The sequence below is a fragment of the Terrapene carolina genome, unplaced genomic scaffold, assembly GCF_002925995.2.
Source record: "Terrapene carolina triunguis isolate 2854851 unplaced genomic scaffold, T_m_triunguis-2.0 Scaffold231, whole genome shotgun sequence".
Taxonomy (NCBI): Eukaryota; Metazoa; Chordata; order Testudines; family Emydidae; genus Terrapene; species Terrapene triunguis.
Genome location: NW_020664582.1, coordinates 18,265,053 through 18,285,237, shown reverse-complemented (window position 1 = coordinate 18,285,237; position 20,185 = coordinate 18,265,053). Strand labels below are relative to the sequence as shown.

Here is a 20,185-nt window from a genome sequence, read left to right as displayed (position 1 = left end):
TTTTTCTTCAGTTCCCACCTCTACTTTATACTTCCATCTCGCCTCTTTATGAGGGTGCAGAGTATCCCCTTTAATAAATCCTCCCTTAATGGATGTGTGGCCGAACCATGTGCTCCTCTGCACCTATTGGCTTTCCCCCAGCCCTTAGTTTAAAAATTCCTCCGCAACCTTTTAAATTTCCCACGCCAGCAATCTGGTTCTGTTTTGGTTTAGGTGGAGCCCATCCTCCCTGTATAGGGCTCCTCCTTCCCCAAAGGTTCCCCAGTTCCTAATACATCTAAACCTCTCCTCCCTACACCATTGTCTCCTCCACGCATGGAGACCCTGCAGCTCTGCCTGTCTGTCTGGCCCTGCGCGTGGATGGGAGCATTTCAGGGAATGCTGCCATGGAGGTCCTGGACTTCAATCTCTTAGTCTAGCAGCCTAATTTGGCCACCAGGACCCCTCTCCTACCTACATGCACCGCAACCAGCGGCTCCTCCCAGCACTGCACATAAGTCTGTCTTGATGTCTCGAGAAGCCCACCAGACAGATTTATGTGCAGTGCTGGGGAGGAGCCAGTGGTCGTCAGGGCCGGCTCCAGGCACCAGCGGAGGAAGCACGTGCCTGGGGCAGCACATGCTAAGGGGCGGCATTCCTTCCACTGCTTCGGCAGTTCGGGCGGCCTTTTTTTTTTTTTTTTGCTTGGGGCGGCAAAAATGGTAGAGCCGGCCCTGGTGGTCGTGGTACATGGGGGTACCAGTGACATAGCAAGAGGTAGGAGAGAGGTCCTGGGGGCCAAATGTGGGCTGCTAGCTCAGAGGAAAGCCCAGGCCCTCTGGCAGCAGGTCAGGCGCTGTGTCTCGCAGGAGGAGCAGGGCATGACATGGGCCCCTAGGCAAGGACCAGTGCCCAGTGCCCCAGCTCTGAGACGGGGCACCTGGCTGCCACCAGAGCCCTAAGGTGATGTTGGCAGGGCCGGGGGGAGCAGGGTCACTGCAGGCCCAGCGGGGGGAGCCAGGGCAGGCCATAGGCACGGTCCAGCTGCTGGGATGGGGCCGGGGGCAAGGCCGGGAAGGAGAAGCCAGGGCAGCCCGTGGCCGAGGTGGGAGGAAGATGAGCTTGGGGCCCGGGCTGCCCAGTTCCCGGAGCGCCGGGGGACAGAGAGCCCGGCCCGGCGAACTACAGCTCCCATCAGGCCCCGCCGCTGCACCGAGCTCTCCAGCCGGCGGGGCTGGTCCCGGAGCGGAGCAGGGCGGGGTCCATGCCGGGGCCTGGGGGCCCGCTGGGGCTCGGGGCCCTTGGGCAGCCAGCGCCGCTTCCTGCCGCCGCCTGCGCTCCGGGTGAGCGCTGCGCTGCGCGGCGCGGCCGGGCGCTTCCCTTTGTGTGCGCGGGCGGAGCGCGCAGCGCTGCCTGGGGCCCGGCGCTCGGCGCTGGAGCGCCCCCCTCTCGGGGAGCCCCGGAGCCGGGCCCGGCGCGCCGGAGATCCCCTCCCAGCCACATGCCTCCGCAGCCCCAGCCTCCTCCCCGCGCCGCCGGCAGCCCTGCGCCCAGCCCCCAGCCCCTGCGCCGCCGGAGCCGGCGTGCCGACAGGATGATCGCCGCCGCCTCTGCCGGGAAGGGGCCGGAGGGCAGGTACCCGCTGCACCGCCTGGTCTGGCACAACCGCGCCCGCGAGCTGGACCGGGAGATCAGCACCCAGCAGGTGAGTCCGGCCGGCGCGCACCGACCCCCCCCGGCTCAGCCCGGGACGGTGCTGGGGGGCAACGGGGCTATTGCTGGGGCCGCGGGGGGGGGACTGATGCAATAGAACCGCCCCCCCCCAGCAGCATCCCCGGGAACGTGTCTGCATGGCAGGGCTGCCCCGCTCCCCGGCTCCAGCCAGCAGGGCCCTTGCCGGGCGGTGCAGGAAGCCTCCCATTGCGGTGGGTCTGGGGGAGGGGGAGCGGGGTCTTTGCCTCCGCCCGCTAGGACTTGGGGTAGGTAACAGCGCAGTGGTGCCAGGAGGGAGGTGAGGAGAGGGCTGGGGATCCTGCTGTATGATTTGACCCCCCCCCCAAAAAAGCCCTTCTCCCCAGAAACTGTCCAGGGGCCCCTCACCGGGGCCAGGGGATCCAGGCACTGGCTGTCGCGCTGTGGCCAGAGCCAGCGTTGAAAGCAGGGGACGGAAATCCTGAAGCACCAGGCAAAGCACTGCAGGGTGGGCTGGCTTTTCGCACCCTGGGGTGTCGAGTATTTGTAGAAAGGTACATCCCGGGGCCGGGGTACTCGAGGCCTAAGGAAAGGGGCGCAGAGCAGGGCCAGCTTGGACCAATTGGTTCACCTCTATCAGGAGCCCAGCACCTGGCTTATGGCCCGTGGGGGATGGTGGCCACCGTGGGTGATACTCTGCCACCTTCTCCCATCCAAACGCCCCCTGGGTTTGGGAGCTTGGTGACTGCCTAAGGGCTTTGTGCCAGCGCCGGTCACCATGGGACCGGAGCAGTTCCCAAGTCAGGCGGCTGGCACAGCAAGATCCCATGGCACATACATTCCCTCTGGCCTCAGAGTCCCCTTCACACAGGCTCCCAAGGATCACCTCGCACCTGAGGCTGCGATTTGCCTGGGCCTACAAGCAGGGCCGGCTCCAGGCACCAGCTTAACAAGCAGGTGCTTGGGGCGGCCAAGGGAGAGGGGCGGCACGTGCGGCAATTCAGGGCGGCAGGTCCCTCACTCCCTCTAGGAGCGAAGGACCTGCCGCTGAACTGCCGCCGCCGATCACGGCTTTTTTTTTTTTTTTTTGCTTGGGGCGGCAGAAATGCTGGAGCCGGCCCTGCCTACAGGAATCCTCACCCAAAGCCCAGTGAATTTCAGTGGAAGCTGGTCACCTAATTCCCTTGGACTGGGTTGAAACTCCCAGCATGGGTGTTAACAACTCATTGAAAGCTCGGGGTGCTAGGAGGAGAGGAGCGGTAGGCCATGGGCCCCTCGTCCTCCTTTCCTCTCCAACCTGGTTTGTTATAGACACTTGATATATGTTTTGCCTCACAATGCATCTGGAGTAGCTGGAGGGGCAGTTGCCTCTGCTATGGTGAAAACAACGCCTGCTAAGAGCAAGGACATGGACCTTGGGAAACGGGCAGTGTGCGTGTCAGGACTGTGTTCTGGCACGGATTGCCCTGGGCACGCTCTGGTAAACACGTTTACACGGGGCAGAGAGTAAGAGCTCCTGGGGCTGCTCGCCCAGCAGATAATTAAGCTGGGTTTCCACAGTGTCGAAATAAGAATTTACCAGCTTGGGGGAGGAGGGTTCTTTATCACTGTTATTCAACTAATTAACCCCCCGCCCGCCCCCAGCAGCACTGTCTCCGTTACAACAGCAGTATGGTGTTGTGGGGAAAATGGCAAACTCCAGGCAGTTCTGCATTCGGGCATCCCAACTCCCTCCTGTGCCCTGCCCGCTCTGTGCCAGGGCACAACTCCCTGTGGCTGAAGTTGTGTGAAGTGTGTGACGATGCCTCGGTTTGCAGATCCTGCTGGTGCCCAGGTACTGGGAGTCAAGAGCGCTCAGTACCTTGCAGGATCAGGTCCTTAGTTGTTTTTACAGTGAGACGTACAACCGCCTCTGACGCATCTTCTTCCGGCTGGGATATTTGCTATGGCTGCAAGGGTTTTCTTTACCTTGGCTGGCTGGTGCCACACCCGTCTGTATTGTAGCAGGCAGCTGTGGAAAGATCCTGGCCTAATTGTGATTTGCATGGAAATGGAGACGCCACGTGGGAGCTCCTGTTTTCTCCTCTTTCCTGATCGGAGCAGCCTGTGGGGGAATCTCCTGCTTGTAATTCAGGGTCGTTTTTAGCAGCAGCTCGGGGAGGCGGAGATCTCAGCTAAGTTGAAGAAGTGTGTGCTGGCCATTTCCCCGGGCCCAGAACGGACCAGGCGAGCGTAGAAATAGCAAGGGGGATTTTTCCGCCCCGCTTGGTAACTTATGTCTTTGGAACGTTGCGGCGGCTTTTCCTCTGAAGGAAAAATTCTCCAAGATGCACGAGGTCTCTCCCCATTTTCTGTGACATGGTTGGAAGAGGCAGCAGTAAAACGAGGGTTTGGTTGGTAGGAGCTGCCTGGGCTGGAGATCGGCTTATTCTGAGGGAGAAAAATACCCTGCCCCTGGTGCCCACGAGAGCCCTGCGCAGGGCCCAGCTGGAGGACTCCAGGCAGCCCATGGCACTAAGCCGGGTAGCACCAGCGGCAGGTCCGAGCAGGGTCTCTGATCCACGGCGGCTGTGTGATCACCCTGTCTGACCTCGCCCAGCATCGCCTGCATCCTGCCCAGAACGTCCGGCCTCTCCCAAAACACAGCCCACCGTACAGCCCCCCGGCCCTTCCCGTACCATTGCCTGCTGCAGGGCAACCTGCCTGCTCCGCATCTGGCGCTTCGGCCGTCGGCCGGCAAACTCTCCTGGGCTCCTCCAGGAGGGGGCAGGGCAGGGCAGGGCCCACGGAGCAGCTGTTTGGGGCAGGGGCTGCGTCTGAACAGCACTGAGCATGCTCAGTCCTGAACTAACAGCTGAGTCCTGGCCTCACCCCGGCGAGCTGCATGTTGTCAGGTTAGGGCTCCCGTAAATAGGGGCAGCCAGAGCCTGCCTAGGCAAAGATCCCCCTGGAAAGGAGCCCCAGACTTTGTGGGTGGAGCAGGGGGCAGCTTGCACAGACTGGCCCGTGGAGAGGGGCTGCCATGGGTATTGCACCTCTGCGGTCCGGCCGGAAGAGGAGAGCGCTGGGTGCTGCTGTGGGAACTCTCGGCTTGTCAGGTTCTGCACAGGTCACTCCAGGTGCCCCCTCCCCTCCTAGCCAGGCCCCAGTAATCCCTCGAGGCAGGGGAAGGCCAGTTCTGCCTGCTGGAGCCCAGCTCAGCTATGCAGCCAGACTCAGGCCATGGCACAGCCGAGATCCAAGCCCCACTGTGCTGGGGGCCGGACAGACACAGTGAGGCCTGCAATCGAATTGTATCACACTAGCAATGAAAGGCCCCGGCCAGGTGAGCCCAAGGGACCCGCTCCTTGGGCCAGATGGATCCAGCCCAGATTCCAAGAGCTCAAGGCCCGAGCGATGTGGCCGAGGTCAGACATGTGGCCCTGGCACCAGGGCGGTGCCACTGTAGTGCAGACAGAGCGCTGGCATCTCGCCCTCTGCCCAGCTCTGAGTGCAGCAGTGAACACCAGGCCCCGGCTAGGCTGCCTCCCATGCTGCTGGCTCTGTGCTCGGGGCAGCCGGGGCCCTGGGATGGTGCCGGGGCATCACCGCAGCCAGGCTGAGCTGGGTTCAGGGGGCTCAGGGGCAGAAGAGACTCCTCAGCTGGGGTGAGCTCTGCCCCCTAGTCTCCCTCCAGCTCACGGGCCCCCGCAAACTGTCGCTGGCAGGGCACACCTGGGAACTCCCAGCTCCTCGATTGCTGTGTGCCAAGCCCCGGGATGGTGCTGGTTTAGGGGGGCTGTTCACACTCTCCTGCTGCCAGCATGGAGCCAGGATTGGGAGGGGTCTGGGGCAGCAGCGAGGGAACCCCCTCTCCATTGCCGCCTCTCGGCTACGGCAAAGCCAAAGGATCTGGGTAGCTGCTTGCAAGACCAGCCCTGGCTTTCCTGCCCCACGGATTCCCTGCCCCCACGTGAGCCCGCCCCTGGGAAATCCCAGGCGTGGCAGCCTGTGCCCATGCTGCAGCACGAAATGAAGGTGTGTCTGGAACATGTTTCAGACCCCGATACATGGCAAGGCACCAAGGGCTGGGGAAGGGAGCAGAACATGGAGCTGAGCCCGAGGGCACGTTCAGCTCTTGCTTGGACAGGTCGGCCAGTGGGGATGGCCCTGGAGCCTGAGTTCCCCGGGCACAAGCAGAGGCGAGCCAGGCCTGTGCTGTCAGCTCCAGGGAGACCTCACCGGGCTACACCCGCATCATGGCCAGCTGGGGGGTGGGGACCAGAGGCGCAGCTCGACTCACCAGAGGCAGGTTCTGGCTGGCACTGAGGGGCAGGCTGGGCTGGAGCCGGCTGGCACGGCCACTCCGATTGAGTGGAGCCAGAGCAGCGCCTGTGGATTAAACAGTGGGAGTCACAAACAGTTTCCTTCTCCCCCTTGGTGCTGCCCAGCCGGCACCGGGGCAGCCCCAAGCGCCTGCCAATGGAAACTGGCATCTCAGGCTGCAGGATGAACTCTGTCAGCACCCTTCCTTTTTCCTGGCGGGCTCGGTGATTGGTGCCCTCTGAAGCCAGCTGTCCCCAGCTGCCCGTTGGCAAAGGCTGGCCCTTAGCAGCCCTGCAGGAAGGCGGAGTCAGTTCAGCGGGCGTGTGGGAACCGCGTCCCAGCCTCAGGGCCGTGGGGTGGGCTGGGCAGTGGTGTCTGTGCTCATGGCTCTGGACAGAACCCCTGGCTCTCAGGGCGATGGGGCCGCCCCCCTCCCCCCGAGGAACCCCATCTCGGAGGTGTGATGAGCAGTCCCAGCCCCCCCGTTCTGCTGCCTGCCCAGCTGGGCGGTTGGGCTCTGTCACGGAGTGTGGGGGGACACAAGGCCCTGCACCCCCAGCTTCCTGCGATTCACCCTGACTCTCAGCCAGCCAGTAAAGCAGAAGGTTTATTTAGACGCCAGGAACACAGTCCAAGACAGGTCTTGCAGGCACAGACAACAAGACCTCCCCCCCAAGTTAGGTCCATCTAGGGGCCCCAGGGGCACCACAGCCCCATTGGGGGGGCGGTCAGAGCCCCGTCTGGGCTCCCCTCCATTACACCAGCCAGCTCCCAAACTCTAACTCCCTCCAGCGTCTCTCACCCAGCCTCCCCCGGCTCCTCCCCCAGCCTTTGTCCAGTTTCCCGGGCAGAGGTGTCACCTGGCCTCCAACCCCTTCCTGGATTACATGCTCAGGTATCTTCCCTCAAGGCCAGTCTCCCATCCCCAATGCAGCCAGTCCCAGCCAGATTCCCCTGCAACCTTCCCCGGCCAACACTCCCCACTCAGCATTCAAAGACCACATTAAGAACAGTCCCAGTTTGCCACAGGCTCCTCCTGCCCTCCTCCTCCTGAAGACACCACCGACGTGCGGGGAGCCAGCAGCTAATGCCATGGCCTGCTGCAGCCACTTGCCGTGTCTAATATCCGCTGCCCTTGTGCATCCTCCCCTGCAGCCAAGATTGCTGATCTTATCTGGCCACGCAAACTCGCTTTACTGAGTCCCCATCCTCCTGGTGCCTGGGCGAGAGACGCTGCCACTCGCTGGCCATGAGCAGCGCAGGAGCCAGGCGGCTGCCTCAGGAACTCACCGCCCCAGGCACCGTGAGCCGGGTGCTGCCCAGACCAGGCAGCCGCAGCAGGGTGAGCAGGGGAGCCACAGGCGGCGCTGGGTGGGGGGGACGGCCTGGGAGCCCAGAGCTGGCTGGGTGGGAAGCCTGGGCATTAGCACTTGGTGCTGCCATTCACCCAGCTTCTGCTCCCGGTCATGTCCTGATCTGTCACCTGGTGTAAATGGAGTGACTCTGGATTTACACCCAAGGCATCAAGAGCCAGCTTTGGTTCCTGGTCCACAGTGAGGGACCCATGTCCCATCCCCTCCCTGGGGCAGCACCCACTGGGCCCAGCCCCCGGGAAAGCCCTGCTCCCGCAGCCGGGGCTGGGGGGAAGCTGCGTTAACCAGCTCCCAGCTGGAGGGCTGGCGTGTGTGTTTTCTTTCATTAGTTAGAGCCCTTTTCATCAGAGCAATTAAGAGCCAGCGAGCAATCACCTTGGAGAGCGTTTAATTAACGTGCCAGCTCCCGCTACACTGGAGGTGCCACTTCCAGAACCAGTTTTGTTTCTGGGGCACACCCTGGCAGTGCCCGGGTCTCAGTACCGTGCGCCGTGCCCCTCCGCAGGGCCAGCTGCGTTTGCCAGGCCCCTGCCACCAAGGTGGGCAGGGTGGAGGGGAGGCCATGGCTGGGCGGTGTGGGTTTGGGGGGCCGGCAGGAGCGGCGCATGGGGGTGTTAACAGCTGGATCCAGCTGGCATGTGAATGGGAAGCACCGAGGCTAGGGGGAGGAACCAGGGCATGGGGGAGTCAGACCTGAGCATCGGGGAGCCCGTCTGCCCGGGAGGGGCAAGGCTGAGACCCCTCGCGGGCTCCTCCCTCCCCAGTGTTGTGATTGGGGCACCCCCGAGGGGCATGGCAGGGGATGGCCGAGCTCTGCTCCCTGGGGGGATTGTGGGAGACGCCCCAGCCCGGCTGGCAGCACCCGACCCCACTGGCTGCTCCCAGGGAGCCTGGGGCAGCTGCTGGGGATGAGGAGGGAGCCCATGGGCCGTCTGGTGCTGTCTGCCGCCCCTCGGCCCCCGGCCCGGCTCTGAGCTGGGGGGCTCCTCTCCTGGCACAGCCGCCCCGGAGCGCCAGGGCACCATGGGCAGGGGGCTGGCAGCCTTGCAGCAGTGGAGCTGCCCCCCACACACTCTCCAGGGGGTTACAGTTTCTCTCAGCAACAAGAATCGCCCCCTGGGAGCTTGTGTCTGGCAAAGGAGTGTGGGGCAATTAGCACGGGCAGGGGAGGGGCTCCAGGGAGAGGCCGTCTCCAAGCAACCTGGTCTCCACCCCACTCCTAGGGAGCCTCCCTGTGGCAGAGCTGCCAGGAAAGGGGGGGCCCCACTCACCCAAGTCAGGCACTGGGGCCCCCCAGCCAATGCCCCTCATTCCACCCTGCACCCCCCGCTGCTTTCGGGGGGGGGTCTCCCACACTCAAGGCCTCCTCTCAGGGCCCCTGTCCCTCTAGCCGGGGGGCTGGAGGAGACGCTGGCCCAGAGCTGCTCAGCTGCCACCTCCAGACATGCAGCCCCATCACATCACAGCCGGGGGCCAACCCAGCACCCCACCCCCGGGGCACTGACCCCCCCGCTGGGCCAGGCACCGGCCAGGTCCCTGCTCCTGCTGCAGACCCAGCTGGGCTTCCCCTCCCACTCCCCATGGGCTGCAGGACCAGCCCAGCTGGCAGGGCACGCTCAGGAAACAGCTGGCACCTGTGAGCCCGGCCATCTCTCGCCAATGGGCTCCCGGCAGCTCACCGGGCCTGGCCCAGAGGCCTGCAGGCCAGACGCCACTAACCCTTTCAGCGCCGCTCTACACCACTGTGCCCCGCCTCGGGGCGGGCCCGAACCTGCAGTCAGGCTCATCTCTGCAGCGGCTGGAGGGCGAAAGGCAGGGCTGCCCCTGGAGCAGGGCTCGCTGGGCCCGCCAGTGGGGGCGTTGCTGGGCCCCCCTCCATGTCGGGGCCAGCCTCTGCAGGGAGTGGGGCTCCCCCCCCCCAGGGTTAGACCTCCTCTCCTGTGCCTCCTATGGCCTGGTACACCACACCGTCCCCAGCCTGGCTCCTGGCACGGCCGTCACATGAGCGCCCGTCCTCTCTGCCGCCCAGCTGCCCCTTGACCCGGCAAACTCAACTGATCATCTCCTCAGCTTGGCAGAGCCTTTCATGCACGGCCGGCTCAGCAGCCGGGCAGGAAATGGACGTGACAGCGCTCCTCGGGGACGCCGCTGGGCTTTCAGTGGGGGGGGGGAATGGGGGGGCAGCGGGGGATGGGAACGGAGCTGCCCACAGAGCGGGAGCCTTGTGCTAGCGGGCACAGCGGGCGCTGGCAGCCCTCCCTGCTGCCCCCCCAGAAGGGAACGTGGGGCAGAGATGGGGATATGTGCAGGAGGAGCCACTGGCTGTACCCACGCTCCAGGCCTGGGGCATGTGCTGAGCTCCCAGCCAGTCCCAGCGGCTGGGCCCATGGTGCAGAGCTGGGCGGTGAGCAGAGCCGGGCGCCCGCCACTCGCCCTCAGAGCAGGAGGGGGGGAACACGTGGCCTGAGGTGTGGTGATTGGCACGTCTGGCTGGGCGTGACGTGGTGTGTACCGCGGCTGGAGGTAACACGCCAGGGGCATGTGAGGGCAGGGAAGTGCATGCTGGGTGACCCGGGCAGAAACGGGGGATGGGACACAGAGGCTGAGTGCTCAGGGCTGCCCTGGGGGCACCCGGCCCAGCCATCCCCGCGCCAGGTGGCCGGTGGCTGGGCATTGCCACGCACCCAGTGCCCAGCGAGGCAGCAAAGAGGCACCACGGTGTCAATTTGCAAATTGCATCGGTCACAAATAAAGGCCGGTGGATTTAGCAGGGGAGGCCGGGGGCAGTTACAGCCTGTATTGGCCCAGCCGCTGTAGGAGGCAGGGCTGAGTGCGTGGGCTCCTCCGAGGTCTGGACGGACTCACCAGCTTGTCTCATCAGCAGAAGCTGGGCCAATAAATGCTATGAACCCTTCCACCTCTCTCCTGTCCTGGGCCTAGCACAGCTCCATGCCCTCCCCAGCTCGCTACCTAACGGGGCATCAGCTCACTGCTTGGGCCAGGGCTGCCCCTGGTGTGTGTGTGGGGGAGCCCTGCCACCAGGGTGCTGGTTCGAATCCTGCCCCACAGCCCACCTCCCAGGAACTCGGGCTGCTAGCCCAGCGCTGTCCTCCATGCCCGGCCCCTCCTTGGCTGCCCCAGCCAGGGGCCGAGGAGGCTGAGTGCCGCTCCCCACCGGATGCAGGGGGAGATGTGCTGGGGGGGTGCCCTGCCCTGGCTGCATCCCAGAGGCCTCCGGCCTCTGCCCTGCAGCTTTGGACAGGGAGTGCCCAGGGCTGGAGCACAGGAGTCCATGTGGGCTCCTCCAGCTGGCCTGGGCTGAGTCCCTGCACGCAGGCAGGGCCAGCCCGGGGCAGCAGGGATGGGATGGGAGCAGGGGGTGGATGCTCTTCGCTGACCCCAATACAGGAGACCACCCCCAACAGCTCAGCTTTTCCCCATCTGGCAGGGCTGCCCGGGGCTCATGGGGATAAAGGCCGTGGGCCCCCTCACTGAGCCCCAGAGATCACACTCCCCTGGCCTCGCTGGGCGTGGGGCGAGAACAGGCCCAGCTGGGCAGCTGCCCCCTGGATGGTGCTGCTGGCACGGCCCCGGGGCATTCGCAGGGAGCAGCAGCACCTCCCTGCCCGGGCAAGGTGCCCTGTCCTCAGTCCTCCCAGCCCTGCTGTAGGGATTTCCCTGCTACCTCCCCCCGCCCCGCAGTGCAGCAGGGAGCCCCCGGGCCCAGGCAGGGTCACTCACCCCATGTCCTACGGGCCTGGAGCCTCTCCCGACTTGCACCAGCACAGGCTGCAGCTGCCCTGGGGCTGATCAGGTCCCAGCTCAAGGCCAGCCCCTGGGGGCTCAGATCTCACCCACTGCTGGGCTGCCTGCAGCGAGCTGTGCCCTGGGCTCAAAGCGCTCGGTCCTGGAGAGCAGGGGCAGAGCTGGGGGCCCGGATTGTAGCCCGTCGGCCAGGCCCGGTGCTGTGCTGGCCAGAGAAGCAGCCAGCCCAGGGCACTGGGGTCTCGCCCTGGCTCATCCGCATGGGGCTTCCCCCACAAAGAACAAACAGCACCAATGGTCGAATGGCTGGCCCTGCCTCCGAATTCCCAGGCCAGGGCCTCTCGCCAGCCAGTTCCTTGGGCAGCTCTCTGCCCTCCCCCTCCTGCCCCATGGGCGTGGCTCCCAGACCCCAGTAGGGCTTACACCCCCTGGAGCACTGAGACACCGGGGGCCCCACAGAGGGGGTGACGGCTGGGAGCAGCCCCCTCCAGAGCAGCAGACAGGCCTGCTGGGGCTGCTCCCCCAAACGCCATCCCTGGGTCACCCCAGCTAAGCTCCTCTCTGGGCTCTCCCGGCAGGTGGACATCGAGCAGCTGGACCCGCGGGGCCGCACGCCCCTGCACCTCGCCACCACGCTGGGCCACCTGGACTGCGCCAGGGTCCTGCTGCAGCACGGAGCCGACGTGGGCAAGGAGAACCGCAGCGGCTGGACAGGTGGGCGGGCGGCTCCGGGACGCCGGGGGGAGGCTGACAGCCAGTGCCCGCAGCAGCCCCACCTCTCCTGCGCCGGGGGCTGGCACCTGGGGACGCTGCCATTTCTAGGCACCAGAGCCAGCTCTCTGCAGGGGCTGGCACTTAACGGGCAACAGATCTGGGCGAGACCAGCTCCACGGCCGGGGGGGGGGGGTGTGACAGAGCAACCGGGCGCCCGGTTTGAGCTCATGGAGGTCACTGTGCAGTGCAGGGGGGGGCTGAAGAGCGTGAGCACGTGGGCACCCTGCCCCTAGCCAGCTCCGCTGAACCCCTAGCCCAGCCTGCCCCCCCAGCTCTGCCGGTGCCCCTCACTCCTGACCCGCAGCCCCCTGCTAGCCCAGCCTGCCCCCCCAGCTCTGCCGGTGCCCCTCACTCCCGACCCGCAGCCCCTGCCAGCCCAGCCCCCCAATCCCAACCTAAGTTCCCTGTAAGCTGCGCGGCCACGCAGCAGGCTATCAAGGGCCGTGCATGCGGGGAGAGGCGCCCCGACCCAGCCCAGCCCTGCTAGTCCTCTCTCCCCACCGCAGCCCCAGGGCAGTCTGCACCCCAAACCACTCATTCCTGGCCCCACCCCAGAGCCTGCACCCCCCTGCACCCAACCCTCTGCCCCAGCCCTGAGCTCCCTCCTGCACCCCAAACCCCTCATCCCCTGCCCCACCCCAGAACCCAGACCCCCAGCCAGAGCCCTCATCCCCCAACCCTCTGCCCCAGCCCTGAGCCCCCTCCCACACCATGAATCCCTCATCCCCTGCCCCACCGCAGCCAGAGCCTTCATCCACCATTCCCCAACCCTCTGCCCCAGCCCTGAGCCCCCTCCCAACTCCGAACCCCTCAGCCCCACCCCCGCCACACAGCACCTCCATATTGGTGCACAGAACAAATTTCATTCCGCACATGGATGTAAAAAATTAGAGGGAACATTGATCCCAACCCACAGCCCCTGCTAGCCCAGCCCTGGGCTCCCGCCTGGCCCCCTTCCACAGCTCTGCTGGTGCCCCCCAGTCCCAGCCCACAGCCCCTCTGCCGGAGCCCCTCAGTACCATCCCCCCCAGCAGCCCCCAGGTCTCCTGGCAGACATTGTGGAGGTGCTGTATAGGCCTACGGTGCAAGGGGGTGTCCGTTCCCAGCACCACATGCAGGTAGCCAGCCTGTGCTCCTGCAGTGGCTCGGGGCAGGTGGGAGGGGGCAGCCCCAGGGGGTCCCTAATGGCTGATGCTGATGCCCCCTGGCTGAAGCAAACCCACGGGCCTCACAGAGCTGCAGGAGTCGAGCTCCGCCTGGGGGCACGGCCAGAGGACCAGGCCAGGCTCCTCCCTGCTCTGGAACAGGGTGCCCTGCTCAGGTGCTGCCCTCCCCAGTGCAGGATGGGGCAGGGCTGGCTCTCCTGGTCCTGTGGGCGGAGGGGACACTGCCTGAGGCCCCCTCTGTCCCCCCAGTGCTCCAAGAGGCGGTGAGTACCCGCGACCTGGAGCTGGTGCAGCTGGTCCTGCGGTACCGTGACTATCAGCGAGCCGTCAAGCGCCTGGCTGGGATCCCCATCCTGCTGGAGAAGCTGCGCAAGGTACGGCCCGCCCAGCCCCCCGCACACTTCCCCCCAGGCCACTGCAGGGAGCCAGTGCTTCCCGGGCCATCGGCCCCCTGCCCAGCGGGGCTCCATGTGCCCTCACCAGCCCCACGGAGGGGGAGCTGGCAGGTTTTGCACACGGTCACACCAAGGACTCCTGGCTCCCTGCCCCTGCTGGGCGTGAGGGGACCCCGCGGGTGTCCTGGGCACCCCTCAACCCTGGCCTCTCTCCTCTCCCCAGGCCCAGGATTTCTACGTGGAGATGAAATGGGAATTCACCAGCTGGGGTAAGTTCTGGGGCCACTGGGGGGGGCTGGGCCCAGCACTTTCCCTCCTTGCCCCAGGACAAGCGGCAGAGCCCTATTGCTTCCCCACCCTCCCCATGCCCACGGACGCCCCTCGCATCCCCCCGGTGCTCCCCCACACCCATGAGAGCCTCAGGCAGCCCTCGGGTCCAAGTGCCGCCTGCCAGACCCCCTCCCTGCTGGGGACCCCACTGCCTCGCCCCTCACCTGCTGGGCCCCCCACCCTGCTCCCCCCAGTGGAGAGCTCTGGCCATGCGGCGGTTTGGGGAATTCTAGCTGCCGGGGTTCTGGAGCGACGGGGCCCAGGCCGGCGGGACGCCCCTGCCCGGCATCCCACGAGGCAGCGTGACAGGGGTTGGGAGCTGCCCCTAACGTTTCCCTCCCCACAGTGCCCTTGGTCTCCAAGATCTGCCCCAGCGACACCTACAAGGTGTGGAAGAGCGGCCAGAACCTGCGTGTGGACACGACGCTGCTCGGCTTCGACCACATGACCTGGCAGCGGGGAAACCGCAGCTTCGTCTTCCGGGGACAAGGTGAGCACGGCCCCTGGCACAGTGCGGTGCCCGAAGGCTCCGGGGGCAGCCCGCGGACGCTGGCTGGTGATAATGCACACGCCCATCTCACTGCAGCGGGAGGCCACACCGGCCCCTCAGTGCACTCTGCCCCTCAACCTCCCAGCAGCCAGACAGGTGCTGCCTCAGTCGCTGGGGTGACCCTGTGCTGGAGGTGGGGGGAGCCCACTGGCTGAGATGCACTCAGGAAAGGCCCAGCTTAGCCCTGTGGCTGGTGCTCCATGCCCTGGCTCTGCCCGCTGGCTGATGCCCACTCCCCTGGCACGAGGGTAGCAGAGGTCTCGTCCTGCTGGCTGGGCGGGAGGAGTGAAAAGCTCCTGTCTGCACACCAGGTGGCATGAGGGAAGACGCCTACCCCGCCGGCTGGCACCCTGAAGCTGGCAAGCGGACGCAGCAGCGTGGAGGGGGCACGTGGGGTTCATGCAGCCAGAGGAGCAGTTATGGATGGGGGAGGTGCTGATGTCCAGGGAGGGGCAGCAGGCCACCTGGCCCCTACTCACTGCCAGGGCAGGGGGGCTCTGCCACAGCTGGAGATCCAGCACTGGCAAAGTCAGGCAGACTCCTGGCACATGCACGCCTGGCCCTACTGCACACGCCCCCATCCCGCACCCCCTGCGCCGTTCTGGAGCCCCCCCCAGAGCTGCAGCCCCCTGGTGCTGGGTGCTGATGTGGCCTCCTCCCGGCAGACACCAGCGCGGTGGTGCTGGAGATCGACCACGACCGGCAGGTGGTGTACTCCGAGACGCTGGCGCTGGCCAGCCACGACCGCGAGGGCCTGCTGGCTGCTGTGCAGCCCACCGAGGAGCAGGTGATGGGCCGCCTCACCGCGCCTGTCGTCACCACCCAGCTGGACACCAAGAACATCGCCTTCGAGAGGTGGGCACACGCTGGGTGGGGGAAGGCTCGGGAAGGGGGCTGGGAGGCAGGCGACGTCTGCTGCAGCCCAGGGGTGCCTCGGTTCTGGGCAGGGCCTGGCAGATGGGTGCTGGCAGAGGGCGGGGGGCAGCACGGGTGGGGTGGGCTGAGCGTAAATCCCCCAGGGGTCTGTCGCTCACGGCTGCCTTGTCGCCATCAGGAACAAGACGGGGCTCCTGGGCTGGCGGAGCGAGAAGACGGAGGTGGTGAATGGGTACGAGGCCAAGGTGAGGGGCAGGCGGGGGCAAGGCGGCCTTGCCAATGGCCCAGGGGAGGGGGGTGCAGGGCAGCGGCTGCCAGGGGGAAACAAGTGCACCCTGCCCAGCTCCGGGAGGGGCAGTGGGAGCCAGGACGGGACCTGACGCAGCACAAAGGCAGGGTCACATCTTGGCCCCCTCGCCAGCAGGGCTTGCCTGACCCCAGCCAAGGCTCTTTGGTGGGCGCAGAGCCGCGATGCCCCAGGCTTAGCAGGGCCACGGCAGTGGGGCCTTAGCTCCTAACCAGGGCCCAGGTGCCAGGGGAGCAGCCTGAGAAGCCCGGGCACAGTGCCTGGCGGGGCCACACCTCTGGGGGGCAGAGAGAGCTGCAGCCTCTGGTCTTCGGGCTCCTCCCCGCAGGTTTACGGCGCGTCCAACGTGGAGCTGATCACGCGGACGCGGACGGAGCACCTCTCCGACCAGCACAAGGGCAAGAGCAAAGGTAAGGGCCGGCTCTGGGGGATGGGGGGTTGCCCAGGCCCCCGGGGATGGGCCCTGTTTCTGCCCCTGCCGCCCCATAGCTTTCCTGTCTGCCTTTGGCTGTGGGAGGCAGGTGGGTCCCGGCCCTGCCCTGCCCCAGCCGGGGAGCCGATGGTGTCACAGCCCCGTGCTTTGTCCCCGTCTCTCTGCAGGCAGCAAGACCCCACTGCAGTCCTTCCTGGGGATCGCCGAGCAGCACGTGGGGCCCAGCAATGGGGTGAGTAGTGGGCTCAGCTGGGGGGCGACTTTGGGACCAGCATGGCCCTGGCAGCTGGGGGAGGCGAGGGGCCCGTGTTTGGGCGGAGCAGCCCCAGCCTGGCCGGGCTAATGAGGCCTTGCTCGTCCCGGCGCAGACGCTGATCACGCAGACCCGGAGCCACACCAACCCCACGGCCATCACCCCCGAGGAGTACTTCAACCCCAGCTTCGAGCTGGGCAGCAGAGACATGGGGCGCCCCATGGAGCTCACCACCAAGACGCAGAAGTAAGGAGGGGCCGGAGTCCCTGCCAGGAAACCTGGGGCAGAGGGGGACCCCTGGCAAGAGAGGGAAGGCTAGGGATAGGTGGAACTCACTGCTGCAGGGAATTGGGGCAGAGAGAGCAGGAGCGGAGGCTGATCTGGGAGAGAATGGCAGGGCAGGGGCATGGCCGGAGCCCCCTGAATCCACCCGGGGTCTGCCTGGGGCTCCCCACATGGGACCGCAGTGCAGGCTGCCCAGACAGTGAGGAGTGTGGGTTGTCCCACGGGGCAGCAGACAGCACCTGCCCAGGGAGCTCTCGTGGGCAGCCTGTGCTCCGCAAGGCTCTGTGCTGGGGGACCCTCTGGCTGGGCAGCGCCAGGCCGGGGCCCGTGCTCTGCTGGGCATCTCTCCCTGCTGCAGGTTCAAGGCCAAGCTGTGGCTGTGTGAGGATCACCCACTGTCCCTGGGCGAGCAGGTGGCGCCGATCATCGACCTCATGGCCATAAGCAACGCGCTCTTCGCCAAGCTCCGGGATTTCATCACGCTCCGCCTGCCGCCCGGCTTCCCCGTCAAGATAGGTGAGGCCACGCCGCCCCTGCCCTGCCCTGATCCGGCCGCTGGGGGCTCCGTGCACCAGGCCCTGGCGTGCCACATGGACGCCAGCTTCTGGCCGGTGCCCTCACCCCACGACCGGGGGCTCCCTGGGGCCTGTGCCCCCAGTGCCCAGGTATGACTCTAGCTGCCAGCGCCCGAGGGGCCCGCGGTCTGCACGTGCCAGTCCCGGAGCCCCACGGACGGGGGGGTGCATGCGCTGCTCTCCTGGCCCTGGCGCTGCCAGCCCCGGGCCCCGCAGGCGGCACCTCCCTCACTGCGCCCGCTGTCTCCCGCCTCCCAGAAATCCCCATCTTCCACATCCTCAACGCCCGCATCACCTTCGGGAACCTCAATGGCTGCGACGAGCCCGTCAGCTCCGTGCGCCGCAGCTCCGGGAGCGAGGCACCTTCGCCCAGCAGCGACTCCTCCAGCGTCAGCAGCTCCAGCTCCCTGGGTACGCGGCCCCTGGGGGGACGGGCGAGGCGCCGGGGTCTGCGGTCAGCCCCACATCCTGAGCTACCTGCGCCCCAGCCCCCTGGTCCCCCTCCCCCACACGCCCATCACCCCCTCGGGCTTGATAGGGGAGGGGGAGTTTGGCTTGTGCATGTTAGCAGCCCCCCCTTGGACCTGGCTTGCCCCCCCCGTTGGCGACCAGCCGGGAGGCCACTAGCAGCTGCGCCCAGTGCTGCTGCCCCCTGCCCTCCCCTTCAATAGGGAGGCAGGGCTATGGGGCCTGCAGCTCCCAGCATGCATTGCGGCACAAGCCAGCAGAGTGCATGCTGGGGGATGTAGTCCGCAGGGGGTGCATGCGGTGCCGTGTCCTCGCCCCCAGTGACAGGCGCGTCTGGTCCCCGCAGCCTCCTGCCGGGCCTGCGAGATGGACCCGTCCCTGTTTGAGGCCCCGCCTGGGTACAGCGTGCTGGGCAGCCAGAGGGACGCCATGCGCGAGGAGGACGACGACCTGCTGCAGTTCGCCATCCAACAGAGCCTGCTGGAGGCCGGCACGGAGTACGACCAGGTGGGCTCCGCGCCCTCTGCCGCGGGGCCAGCAGGTGTCATGGGCCGGGAACAGCCTCATCCCAGCGCGGGGCTCCTGGGGCCGCCCCTTCTGCCGGGCACCGGCGGGGTGCAGGGCGCGGTGAGCACCCAGCCTCGGGGGCTGCCGGGGACCAGCTCTCGCGTTACGTCTGTCCCAGCCCCACGGCACCAGAAGGGCAGCACAGACACCCTGAGCCCCATACGCAGCTCTGCCCTGCACTGCCGCCCTCCCCTGCCCCGCCTTGGCGCTGGCACACACGTCGGGCAGCAGCGCCAGTCAGGAGAACGGTGCTCCCAGGGCTGCTGCAGCTGGGCTGGTGGTGGGGCCCTGTGCTCGCTGGGATAAACATCTCCTCTGCTCTCTCTGGCCACGCCCTGGGCCTTGGCCTAACCCCCGGCCAGGCCCCAGGAAGCGCCATCCAGGCTGGGGAGTGGGGGGAGGTGGCAGGCGAAGGTTTAATACGCTGCGGCTCCACCTGCAGGTGACCATCTGGGAAGCTTTGACCAACAGCAAGCCGGGCACACACCCTATGTCCCAGGAGGGCCGGCGAGGAGACAGGTTGGTAAGGTCTGGCTAGTCCTAGCCAGGGTCAGGGCTCACGGGGCCTGGCATTGGAGCGGGGGGGTCGGTCTGTCCCGCCCAGCCCAGTGGCCCCACACAGCATAGCCCCATGGCTTTGTTCCACAGTTGTGTGCAGCCCCACCTGGAGAGGGGACCCTTCCCACGACGTGCCCAGGCTGTGCCTCAGTTTCCCCAGCTGTAACGAAGCTGGCCACCCTCCAGCTCCTTGGGGACACCGCCAGGGTCATCATACCAGGGCCTTCTGCTCACCAGAGTCCGGTGTGACCGACAGGGCTCTAGCGTCCCAGCTGGGGGCGGAGAGCTGCTGGGCCCGTCTGCCCCGGTCACTTGCCCCCCGTATCCAGGCGCTGGGAGCGGCACTGCGCCCCACAGCAGCCTCGGCTCAGCATTGGCACCCGCCTTCCCAGGGGTCCCGCTCACCTTTGCTCTGTTCCCCTGCCCCCTGTAGGACACCCCAGCACACGCCACCCCCCCGGCAGGCCAGCCCCCAGCAGCGGGGCGGGGGCAGCCCCCTGTTCCGCAGCTACGACGAGCAGCTGCGCCTGGCCATGGAGCTGTCGGCGCGGGAGCAGGCAGAGGCGGAGCGGCGCACGCGGCAGGAGGAGGAGGAGCTGCGGCGCATCCTGCAGCTCTCGCTGACCGAGCAGTAGCCCAGCGCCTGCGACGGGCCCTGCAGCTGCTGCCCAGCTTGCGCAGGGCCGGGGTGGTGCGGCCGCCGCTGGGCAGTGGCGTTCCCTGAGCCAGCAGTGCCCACATGAGCAGAGAGGTGCCAGCGCTGGCCCACCACAGATGCCATCGCACTGAGCCAGTCAGAGACCATGCCAAGAACACTGCCAGGGGGTGCAGGGGCTGGCCCGCCAGGAGGAGACTGCTGCATCAGAGGGAGCCCCCGTGACGCCGCTCCCCGGGCCCTGCACCCCAGAGGGAGCGGGCTGGCTCCCCGTGCCCCCCAGATGCCTCGTTAACCCTCGCCTGCCCTGGGCAGCCCCAGTGACCCAGGCCCGGCCAGCGAGGGGCAGAGATTGCGGGCCCAGGGCAGGGTTTGGTGAATGGGGAGAGGGCACCACGCCCATAACCCTGCAGGGGAGGACAGGATGGGGCTGCGGTGGCAGGAGGTGACTTGTTGCGAGGCAGGAGGCACCCCCAGACCCATTATTCACGCCCCAGTCCCAATGGGCGGGTACTCACCAGCTACAGCCAGCTGCAAGGGCTGGCAGGGCATGGGTGGAGAGCCCAGGGCTGGGCTAGCAGGAGGCTGTGGGTTGGGAATGAGGGGTACCAGCAGAGCTGGGGAGGGGGCGGTCAGGGTGTCAGGAAGGGAGGGTGCTGGCTAAGCGGTGTGGGGCCCAGAGGCAGGGCTGGATGGGGTTAGCTGCGCAGGGAACCAGGAACGCTGCTGCGTGGTGATACAGGGTTCTGCTCTCCCCACCCCTTCATGCTGCCTGGACTGGGCCCCTTACCCTGCCCCTCCCACCCCTGGCAGCTGGGCCTGCCTGAACCTTCTGCCCCCTGTGACCCACAGCAAGGGCAGGGCCCAGCTGCACACCCC

The 20,185-nt window shown here is 66.6% G+C and overlaps 1 protein-coding gene across 1 annotated transcript; it reads left to right on the top strand.

Annotated features, from left to right (window-relative positions):
- The first annotated feature begins 1,348 nt into the window (after positions 1–1,348).
- Positions 1,349–19,725, top strand: ANKRD13B (ankyrin repeat domain 13B). Its single transcript, XM_026656524.2, has 15 exons — positions 1,349–1,684; positions 11,693–11,828; positions 13,304–13,428; positions 13,673–13,718; positions 14,126–14,269; positions 14,995–15,184; positions 15,384–15,450; positions 15,841–15,922; positions 16,113–16,177; positions 16,314–16,444; positions 16,842–16,999; positions 17,317–17,469; positions 17,873–18,033; positions 18,536–18,616; positions 19,085–19,725. Exons 1-15 carry the CDS (start codon positions 1,481–1,483, stop codon positions 19,373–19,375), a joined length of 2,034 nt encoding a protein of 677 aa, XP_026512309.1. The 5' UTR covers positions 1,349–1,480; the 3' UTR covers positions 19,376–19,725.
- The last annotated feature ends 460 nt before the right edge of the window (positions 19,726–20,185 follow it).